Source organism: Taudactylus pleione, unplaced genomic scaffold (assembly GCF_031769625.1).
Source record: "Taudactylus pleione unplaced genomic scaffold, aTauple2 ptg000275l, whole genome shotgun sequence".
In the NCBI taxonomy this organism is placed as follows: domain Eukaryota; kingdom Metazoa; phylum Chordata; class Amphibia; order Anura; family Myobatrachidae; genus Taudactylus; species Taudactylus pleione.
The window spans coordinates 3,734,566-3,746,693 of NW_028284677.1; the positions used below are offsets into that span (position 1 = coordinate 3,734,566).

Genomic DNA, 12,128 nt, shown 5'->3' on the forward strand with positions numbered 1-12,128 from the left:
GCATTACTACTGGGGTCATGTCTATAAGATGGCATTACTACTGGGGGCATGTCTATAGGGGGGCATTACTACTGGGAGCATGTCTATAATGGGGCATTACTACTGGGGGCATGTCTATACGGGGGCATTACTACTGGGGGCATTACCACTTTGGGCACTACTATAGGGGGCATTCCTACTGTGGGCACTACTATAGGCGGCATTATTGCTGGGGGCAGGAAGAGATGAAGTAGTCTTTACATTAGCAAGAGCACTGGAAGAGACAGGTTGGGATAACAAGTGGTTGGTAGGCACCACACAACATAATGGGGAGTGTCTGACATGCCAAAAGAGTGATAAACACGTTTAAGTGGCAGCTTTAAGGTGAGGGCTCTATTTTAATGTTGGGAAAGTAATCTTCTAGTGATTAAGTTCCTTGAAGTTTTTTAGTAGCTTCCAATGTTAAACTAATGATTAGTATGAAAATGGCCAGCTATAGAAGAGCTTGGTGTGAATTATATTGTGAAGCATATACTTATCGATTCCAATCATATTAATAGGGCCACGATACAGTGAAATAAAACAGCTAACATAGAGGTAATGCCATCTTAAGATGGCTTTACCTAGTGGCGCAAAGCGAGGCATGATTTCTGTTGTTTGGTTCAGGGTATACTTATGTTTTTAATACATTAACATAAATATTTGTATACGATGTACTTAATTTTAATTGTTTGTACATATTTGTATGTTATTTATATCCTGTCTTTAATTGTATCCCCTCTTCCCTGTTTACCTTCTGCACCCCTTAGCACAATGCTAAGTAGTAATAGGGCAAACCTCATGCCACTGGAATTAGTAAATAGGAATCAGTGGATACTATTAAAATGTCTACAAAATGGCAACTTAATAAGGTATAGTGCCCTGATTATTGAACTAAAAAAATCTTAATGCCCCCGTTTAATAAAAATAAATTAAGCCCCATATAATAAAGAAATAATTATTAAACTATTGAAAGAAGGCTTTTTTAGTTCCATAATTGGATCATTATTATATATTCATTTAGAAGCTGGGCCACTATGATTTATTTAGTTATTGTTTTGGAGACATTCTAAAAGTTTTTATTAGTTTGTACACTCTGGCCAGGGGTACCAGGAAGGGCGAAGTGGTTCTTAGAATTGAGCTGTACATTTGTTATGCTACACCCAGATGAACTTGATGAGATTGGGAACGATGCGTAGAAGGCTGGATGCAGCAATAGAACCGTACTTTGATAGAGGCTGGGAACGATGTGTAGAAGGCTGGAGTCCCAGGAGCTAGCATGGAGTGTTGGCTGAGACCCAGATCACAGGCGTGGAGTCTAACCCGCCGGCGATTTTCACCAGGGACCCTTGCAAAAAAGTTTAGACTTTGCGGTGTCTGACAGGCAGGTCGCGGCCCCCTGGCTGGGTCACTTCGTACTAGCACAGAAACAGGAAGGCAGACACGGTGTAGTATGAAGGACTCTAGCTGGAGTTAACAGGACCAGCAATGCAGTATACGAATCGGAGGTGTGGCAGGCCAGCTACTCAGGAATCTAGCTGGAAAATGGCAAACTGGCAACACAGGATATGAATCGGAGGTGTAGCAGGCCAGCTACTCAGGATTCTAGCTGGTACCAACAGGACCACTGGCAGGCAGAGGAATACAGGCACCAGGAAAAAGGACATGGGGCTCACGCAGCAAGCAGGAGCTATAACCAGCAGGGTCTGGCAGGGCTGACTACCAGATAAAGAGAAGAGGAGCCAATCAGAAGCCAGCTACTCTGGCAAGCCCCCTGTATTGAAAATTTTCTGCAGCTGGATCGCTGCACGGCTCTCCCGGCCCAGAACCCGGCGTCCCTGTCACCCAGCGACCGGCAGGGAACCGCTGGCCACAAGAGTCATGACGTCCAGGTCGCCTAGCAACGACTGGAACTCTATGACGAAGCGAGCCGCGGCGGCTCGTGACAACATCTCTTTGTTCGGGCCTCAATCTTGAAGAGGAACGGACTATGTTGTGCAGCAAGAGCAATTACAATACATTTTTTCATACAAGAACATTGCGGTTTGCACTATGTTGCCTCTCACACCAAAACTCTTCTTTTTGTAGCTAGATTTTCTTGATATATTTACAGTGAAAAGTGAAAAATGTGTACGGTGAGACAGTTTGTACAATGGGGATTTTACAACGAGGCTGAACTTGGCTTCTTATTCACTTGTTATTCAAGCTCCAGCTTCTATTCACTTCATATTAATTTTCCAGCTTCTTATTCATTAAATGTTATATTAAAACATTTAAATAAAGTTAGATCACTAAACTAACACTATGTAAACAGAGAATTGTGTCCCTTACACAGTTTTCAATTGTTATTTTCCTGGCACAATAAGGATTTGGGCATGAATAGGGCAGTAAAGCGGGCACAGGCACCACATTTTGTCATTTTGAATAAGAAGCTGTAGTTGTGCAGGGGTTAACTAGCTTCGGTCATCAAATGTTACACTTGAAACACACAGAGGGTGGTCACATACATATGACCCACTTACCATTTGCCTTGACCAGCAAGGTTTTTGGCATGAATAGGACATGAATAGGACAGTAAAGTTGGCATAGGCACCAGATTATCTCATTTTAAGTAAGAAGCTGTAGTTGTGCAGGGGTTAACTAGCATCGGTCATCAAATTTTGCACTTGAAACCCACAGAGGGTGGTCACATACATATGACCCACTTGCCTTGACCAATAAGGATTTTGGCATGAATAGGCCAGTAAAGCGGGCACAGGCACCACATTTTGTCTTTTTGAATAAGAAGCTGTAGTTGTGCAGGGGTTAACTAGCTTTGGTCATCAAATTTTACACTTGAAACCCACAGAGGGTGGTCACGTACATATGACCCACAAGGATTTTGGCATGAATAGGGCAGTAAAGCGAGCATAGGCACGAATTATCTCATTGAATAAGAAGCTGCAGTTGTGCAGGGGTTAACTAGCTTCGGTCATCAAATTTTACACTTGAAACACACAGAGGGTGGTCACATACATATGACCCACTTACCATTTGCCTTGACCAGCAAGGTTTTTGGCATGAATAGGACAGTAAAGTTGGCATAGGCACCAGATTATCTCATTTTAAGTAAGAAGCTGTAGTTGTGCAGGGGTTAACTAGCTTCGGTCATCAAATTTTACACTTGAAACCCACAGAGGTTGGTCACATACATATGACCCACTTGCCTTGACCAATAAGGATTTTGACATGCATAGGCAAGTAAAGCGGGCACAGGCACCACATTTTTTTCGTTTTGAATAAGAAGCTGTAGTTGTGCAGGGGTTAACTAGCTTTGGTCATCAAATTTTACACTTGAAACCCACAGAGGGTGGTCACATACATATTACCCACTTTCCATTTGCCTTGACCAACAAGGTTTTGGGCATTAGTAATTAGGGATGTGCAGGCTCGGATAGGTTCGAGTTTGCACGCGGAACTCACAACGAGGCAAAACGTCATCTTACATGGACGAACATCATCATTCCTGGTCTTTTGTCCAGGAATGATGATGTTCGTCCATGCAAGATGACGTTTTGCCTCGTTCTGAGTTCCGTTTTTTTGGAGGGAAAAATCCGAACTCCACGTGCAAACTCGAACCTATCCGAGCCTGCACATCCCTATTAGTAATGCGGCAAAGTGGACACAGGCACCACATTTTGTTATTTTGAATAAGAAGCTGTAGTTGTGCAAGGGTTAAATAGCCTTGGTCAACAAATTTGACACTTGGAACCCACAGAGGGTGGTAAGGCACATATGACCCACTTGCCATTTGCCTTGACCAACAAGGATTTGGGCATAAATAATTTGGGCAATGGACAAATGGTCCGGATTTCGGTACATGGAAATAAACACAAAAAAACTGCCACCCACGAGGCTTCACTATACTGACTTCTTTCTTTAGTGATACCACACACACCAACCTGACTACTCATACATACACCAGCACCCTGTCAACAGCAATACTGACTGGATGTAGTGCACGCCATATCACCATGCTACTACTATGTTCCCCAACAATGCATCTACACCAAAGATGCAATAATTGTTACACGACAATGTAATAATGCAATTACAAAGCATTACAATAATCACAAACTGGTACCTTACTACAGCCTACCTTTTAATGGAGGCCTGATTGCAGTAGCTGAGATGACGAGGTAACAAGGTTACAAACCACAATACATTCTTATCAAATCAGAAGAACAGTCCTACAGGGCTTAATGATCATCTGCTGCCTCAAGCCTACTGCCTGCCTCTAGGGATCCATGACACTATGTAGGGCCTATTGCCCACCTAACAATGGGTTAATGATGTGGAACCCAAATTAACCCTATATGACCTAATGCCCCTTATACCTTGTGGGACTAACACCCTCTCTGGTTCAAGCTTATTGTCCGCCTAACAAAGGCCGTCCCTGCTGATTAGCGCTTAAAGCCCACAGTGGCCACAGGCCTAATGCCTAACAATTAAAATAGCATGCAATTGAATGAAAATACAATGCAATTAGACTTACCAGTACAGTAGTCTTTGGCTAAACTAAGCCTAGTTCAGCCACGACCACTATGTGTTCTATACCCGAGGTGGGCCAACTCCCATGATCTCAGGTCTTCCTGTAGTCTTCACCTTGAGCTGGCAAACTCCCACTGCCACAGCAGTCTCAACCCAGGTAGCAATGACCAAGGTCCAGGGGCATAACTAGGGTGTTTGGCGCACAGGGCAAGATGAGAAGTTGGCACTCCCCCTATTTATGTGATCTGGGCCTATTGCCCAGGGTCACTTATAGCCTTAGGAGCACGTGCCTAATGTCCACCTATTTGTGCCACAGGCCTAAGGCCTGATGACCCCTACGTGCTACTGCCTGACAACCTGGTGGTCTAGGGAGGGGATAATGATGGCAAGGCCTCATAGAAGGCCTACCTGTCCGGTGGGAGAGGCTGCAGTGAGGAGCTTCATTCGCTCTTTTACTTCCCAACCACTGCATCACTCTCCAGTCCTCAGCCACATTCTTCTGCCGTTGGCCCTTTTTGGCCAGCAGTGGCACCACTGGAGCTCTTCTCTATTGAGACTGGTGTCTTCTGCAGCTGCTGGAGCTCTTCTCTTTTGAGGCCGGTGTCTTCTGGACTCTTCCACGGCTGATGGAGCTCTTCACCCATTTCCGCCAAACTTGACTCTTCCACCCAGAGATGTCGGACGTCAGACGCCATGGGGGCGTAGCCAGCCATGACGCGGAATACAACGATTGGCTCACTGTGGCAGCTTTCTATTGGCTGCCGGTCCGCACGCCATGGCTCATATTGTCAAAATTGTCACCGTTGTGATTGGCTCAAACTCAAATGATCACCCCTCTTCAATGGCCGGCGGTCCACGAGCTGCACTCAGCTAGCAGCTGGCACCACATGTCAGCTGCCGCTGGTCCTTGACCGGCACTGGAAACAAACATACTGTCCTAGTGCTGGACACTGATGTGTCCTGCTGGGGACACATCTCGCCAGACAGCAGGACTAATGCGCTGGGATCAAACACTTGGTCACAGCACTGGACATCGCCCTGGCCATCAGCTCCCACCTCTGCCGGGCCTGTCAGATGGTGCCCCACATGCACCCCCCTCATTACGCCAATGCCACTGTACCAGCTTTCTGAGAGATTCCAGAACTGTGCTGAATAGTTTGGGGATGGTTAATGTGATGGCAGGAGGACACCACGCTAAGTGTGTCTCCCTGCTATAGTGTTACCCCCTTCCTCCCTATAACCAGCCTAGTGCTGGATATCAGAATAAAAGGGGAACCACACACCGATGTTTATTCATGTATTTCAATACCAGACCATGCTCAGAGGTGTGGGGTCATAATTGTCAAAGTTGTTGACCAAGGCTATTTAACCCTTGTAAAACTACAAGTACTTACTCAAAATTACAAAATCTGGTGCCTTTGCCTGCTTTACTGCCCTATTCATGCCCAAAACCTTATTGGTCAAGACAAATGGCAAGTGGGTCATATGTACCTGACCACCCTCTGTGGGTTTCAAGTGTAAAAGTTGATGACCGAAGCTAGTTAACCCCTGCACAACTACAGCCTCTTATTCAAAATGACAAAATGTGGTGCCTATGCCCGCTTTACTGCCCTATTCATGCCAAAATCCTTGTTGGTCAAGGCAAGTGGGTCATATGTACGTGACCACCCTCTGTGGGTTTCAAGTGTAAAATATAATGACCGAAGCTAGTTAACCCCTGCACAACTACAGCTTCTTATCCAAAATGACAAAATCTGGTGCCTGTGCCCGCTTTACTGCCCTATTCATGCCAAAATCTTTGTTGGTCAAGGCAAATGGCAAGTGGGTCATATTTACCAGACCGCCCTCTGTGGGTTTCAAGTGTAACATTTTATGACCGAAGCTAGTTAACCCCTACACAACTACAGCTTCTTATTCAAAGTAACAAAATGTGGTGCCTGTGCCTGCTTTACTGCCCTATTTATGCCCAAATCCTTATTGTGCCAGGAAAATAACAATTGAAAACTGTGTAAGGGACACAATTCTCTGTTTTCACAGTGTTAGTTTAGTGATCTAACTTTATTTAAATGTTTTAATATAACATTTTCTGAATAAGGAGCTGGAAAATGAATAAATAGTGAATAAGAAGCTGGAGCTTGTATAAGAAGTGAATAAGAAGCTGGAGCTTGTATAAGAAGTGAATAAGAAGCCAACTTCAGCCTCGTGATTTTACAGTGGATTATCAGCAGTTTTACCTTTTTAAATACTGCAGTTTGAAAACAATAAGAAAAAAAATCGCAGGAAATCTTGCAGTCTTACAAAACCACACTATAGAAAGCTCCCCACAATGTTAGTAACATTTCAGTGTCATATTTGAGTATGGAACATGCTGATTTTCTTAAACATACTGTACTGTATAATCCGTTTTTATGCATTATCTAGTCAGAATGCTCATATGATTCCTATTTACTGTAAATTCAATAATCTCTGAATATGATGTATGATGCACCACAAAGTTTACTACTGCTTGTCCCACCTGTGAGCCTCAGTGTCCCATGGGGGAATGGTTGGGATGGCACTCTTTTTAGCTGCTTTTCTCCATGGAAAGCACTGAATACAGATGCTGGGGGCAGCCCAATGGCCCAGAAAACGCTGGGCACATCCCAAGCGTGACGCAGGCTCGGCACATTTCATGGTTATGTGGAAATGCCAAGGGTGTTCCGAGTCCCCCTCCCAGGTTGGGAGGTATGCATGCACAGCCGCTTAGCTTTATTCTACATTTATAGTGTAATCATTAAATCTTGCAGAAATGCATACTTGAGATTTTTAAGAGAACTGATTTATATACAGTATGTCTGCACCACAACATGATAAACGGTTTTCTCTAGGTTCCTTCCATGTTTCAGCTTTTCATAGAAAACAGAAATCTCCAGGACCCGGCTTGGATATTCTATTTATTGATATAAAATTGTGGGAATCTGGATTCTTCACACCTGTCTCCTACTAAGTAGTTGTCACTCATTTACTACAACATAAAGTACTTTGGTAGGCTGTAAGAAGAGGAGATCTGCAACCACATTTATGTTGCTGAATATATGATACACTGTAAAAGTAGCTAAACACAAGTGTTGTACATAGCTATTGGACACAAATACATGAAAACAATAGAGTGAAAGTTGGTATTTTAGCTATTCTTTTGTTGTGCATTTAATTGGTGTAACATAGTATATGTGACTTTACGTTTAACCCTTACCTCTTCATTCTTTGGAATAATGGTCAGTTCTTTGTAACCGTGAGGTATATATACATGACTGTAATTGAAGCGTATCTTTTTCATGAATTGCTTTCGTACAACAGAGAATGCACCATCACATCCGACAATCAAATCTGCATTTGCCTGTGTTAGATTTCCCTGCTTGCTGATATATATAAATAAATACAAATATTTCGTAAGATGCCATTTAACACATCATTTGCAGTACAACTTAATCAGGTTTTGTGATAATGTTATTACACATATAGGTCCCATTTATCCTATAAATATTTTGGTCACAGGTCTGCCCAGGGTTTGTCTAATCTATAATAGAACATCCATTGATCAGTATTTGGGCCTGATTCAGCAAGGATCGCTATACTGCTAATACATACGCACCGCAGTTGCTAATATTAGCGGTGAACTGCAAATGTTTGCAATCGCATTGCGATTACAGCCTAACATAAGGACGCCAACTTCCCCTTACTCACATCCGTATACTAGGGCAACATAGCGAAACCATAGGTAACATCGGCTCCATACGCACAGTTAAGGCAGGTCAGACCACACTCAGGAATTGCTAACTTCAGCGCACGCTATGAGACCTCAAGAGGCATATGGTATCGCAGTGGCTAATTTATGCACGCCCCTGCAATGGCGTTGAAATGCACTGGCATCCTTGCGTTCACCCGACTACCCCCCATCACCACCAACAAACGGCACTTCCTGTCAATCACTGTGCTCTGGGTCTGCGTCGCCACTGCAAACGCGGTTCCCATTGTAATTGCTAGTTCGCGTCATGCGATGCATATGCAGTGCAAATTAATCGACCGATTCTGTGTGTATTAGTTACCGCTTTCCTTGCTGAATCAGGCCCTTAGTACATTACAATCCAAGGCGGTGAAGTGCAGAGCTAGTTCTCATTTTGGGCCCCATAGATCCTCTGTAGTTCTGTTCTTGATTATAGCACATAAAGTCAGCTGTGCCTACATGGGATGGGTTATTCCTTGTCTTCATTTATTTAGTTTGTCCAGATATATAATAATAATAATAATAATATTATATTCCCTCACACCACATAGAGGTGCCCTGGGGAACATGTCATGCTGGCACTACTGTAAGTGGCCAATATGTGCGCAGCCTGGCGTCTCGGCCAATGAATTCCGTCCCTTAGATTTGCATGAATCTCTAGATGGTCTGTGCCATAGCAGCATAAATAGTGTTTTAAAGCTCACTATCTGCCTGAAAATATAGATGAAGGCTTTTCTCCCAAGAGGATAATGAGGATCCAAGCAGTGATTATGCACATAAGAAAGAGTTGTGAGTCACAAGAACAAGAGACCATGACACATCCCAATTTCATCAGAAGGATATCAGTGTAGAAGTTACTAAGTGAAGTTGTTTATGTTACAATGTGTGGTTTTCTGACAGTATATTTTATTTACTGTAATTGATTAAAATTGCTTTTCTACATAAAGGCTAATTGTGGTCAAGTGTGTATTTTTATAAAGTCACAATTGCCACTTTCTCCTCCATATCAGCAGTCAGCTCTCATTGTGGTGGTGCTGTGGGGGCAGATAAATTATATCACTCAGTGTTTTTGGCACTCCCTAACCATTACTGCCCTAGCAACTGCCTGAGTTCACCTAATTACAGTATAGTTCCCTCCCTGGAGATGTGTAAAATCCCTTAATGTAAGACTCTGTATTGCTTACCTGTAAAAAGTCATTGTGCCACAGTTGTTATCACAGTACCTCAACTTGTGTTCAAAATGTAACTTCACATTGGAATACTTTTCTGCTGCTGTTGAAACAAATTGACACAACAACTAAAAAGTTATAATAATATTCCCTTTTTTTACATTTTATTTACAATTCTCTTTGTTTAAACACATTGGGGCTCATGTAGTTTTGGATGCACATTTGTTTGGATGCCAGAAGGAAATTCGGCCTGATGGGGATTAAACCCTGAGTCAGACAGTGAGTTTTACTTTACAAATTAGCAAATAGGGAGCAAGTAAGGGGAGGGGTTGGTTCAGTTCCAGATTAAGGTCCACATGGGCCTGGAGCTGAAATTTATGAAGGGCCTATTGTGTGATGCTGCAAAGGGTGTAACCAGCATGGCAGGCCACTGATGTTGGGGTGTGACCAGTGATGTGGGGGTGTAATCTGTGCCAAGGGTTGTGGCTAGCACCATGGAGGGCATAGCTAACCGCCTACCTTCAGCCATCTCAATCTCCCTTGTGCCAGTACTAATGGTGACGTTTGTGGCTCTGGACAGAAAAACAGTGGGCGGAGCGGCTTCCTGCTTGCAGGTGCACAGATTTTTACATTAGCCAAATGGAAACTCCCTTTAGCATAAAGTGCAGTGTAGGCATTAAGCTTGGTAAGGATTAAGGGCCTCATTTATCAAAGAGTGATAAAACTCATTGCGTATGATAATGGGGCTCCAGCCAATCAGCTCCCAGCTGTCATTTGTTTAAAAAAAAAATTTAATCATGCACCTGCCCCTTCCTATCTCATGCAAATGTTGCACTCTTTTTTTGCCAGTTTCCAACATCCAAAAATCATACATGCTCTCTAAATAGAATATATACACATATTTATTTATAATATATACACATATATACAGTATATTATATATACATACATATGCATAGATACAAATACTGTAATATATGTATATATATATATATATATATATATATATTACTTACCCACCAACATGACCCAGGAGGTACATATATATATATATATATATACACACACACATACATAGACACACACACACACAAAGAGAGATACTATAATATATATATATATATATATATACATACATACATGCACAGTGTATATTATGTATAGAGTATACTATATATTCCGGGCTGCCTTCAAAGAGCCGCTGTGTCTGCTGAGCTTGTGGCTGTGCTGCTGGACCTGGCCGGGAAACATAAAAATTACATAGACCCATATATGTTGTGAAGGGAGGATGAAGTGTAAAATCTGTGCAGAAGAATACAGTAAAAAGCAAGCCTGTCTTATGGAGCATACACACGGTCAGATTTGTCAGACTTGTCAGATTTGTCAGATGAACGACTGAACGATTGAACGATTTGAACGATTTGAACGATTTGACCAAAGTTTTGAACGATTTGAACGATTGAACGATTTTTGACTGCATTAAAATGAATGGAATCATCCAAGTCTGACTGCAAACACATCAGATGTCAGAAATCGTTATCTGACCATCGGGAACGCGCATCGTTGATCGTCCATCGTTCAGGCATGTCAGATATGAACGATTTTCCTTCAGATATGAACGACTGAACGATTTTTAAATCGTTATCGTTCATATCTGAAGGAAAAATCTGATCGTGTGTATGCACCATTACAGATAGAGAGACGAAGCCTTAGTCCACATTGTCTCCTGAATTCCCAAGGGAAGGGCAGTGAGGGGATTTATTACGCAGTAACTGCTAGTGAGAGTGAGACAGAACACTTTACAAGCACAGCTGCCTTTGAGAAAAAAAGTTTTCAGATAGAAACTTTGAATTAATCTGTAGAGTCTTGTGATATTGCAGAAGATCTTGATAGTGACACAGTGTTAGAACAAGAGTATGGTTCTGAATTGAATGGCAACAAATGTGTGCAAGACGTGTTAGGAAATGATGTTTCTCACAACATGCAATTGGTTTGTGAGTTGAATGATGGAACACCTGATGGTACACCTTTATTGCCACATACTGCCCAGTTTGCTATCTGTGCTGAACTGAACAATAACCAGGAAATGTCTGAGTGCTCATTAGGAAAGGTTGGGCTAAGTGATGATGGGGGAGTGGTTATGATGCCCAGTGATGAATGGGAATTACCAAAAGCCAGGGGGTGGGAGATGGGCAGGATTGCAGTCAAAGTCCATACCCCTGAGACAGAAGACTGCCTCCATGATGATGATTATCAGATAGTTACTGTGAAGTTTCACAATGATAAAAATGTATGCTTTTAAAATGATGTTTCTGATTTATCAGATATTAATGAGACAGTAGTGGTGGAAAAACACACTGATACTGATAACCAGTGAGCCATCACATATGGCAATGCACAACACCCACAACACACAAACTCAGTGGGGAAATGGAAATGTTGTTTGATAACAGACAGCAACAGAGAAAGATTTATGATATAAACACTGTTTTGTATTGCAGAAAAGCGCTTTGTGAGTAGTAAGAAAGATCCGACCCCAGTGTATTTCCAGATAAGACCTTATCAGTCAATAGTTTTAAATCAGCTTACAGATGCAGAGTCACCAACAGCAGTTACCAGAGCCGACATGTCGATTGCTGAGGAGTTTA

The 12,128-nt window shown here is 42.5% G+C and overlaps 1 protein-coding gene across 1 annotated transcript in view; it reads right to left on the reverse strand.

Annotated features, from left to right (window-relative positions):
- KMO (kynurenine 3-monooxygenase) overlaps positions 1-12,128 on the reverse strand; it is a 142,402-nt gene that overhangs the window by 41,878 nt on the left and 88,396 nt on the right. The window contains exons 6-7 of the mRNA XM_088481624.1: positions 9,496-9,583; positions 7,781-7,946 (exon numbers count right to left, since the gene is read on the reverse strand). Coding sequence (XP_088337750.1) covers positions 7,781-7,946; positions 9,496-9,583 — 254 coding nt within the window. The remainder of the gene's footprint in view (positions 1-7,780; positions 7,947-9,495; positions 9,584-12,128) is intronic.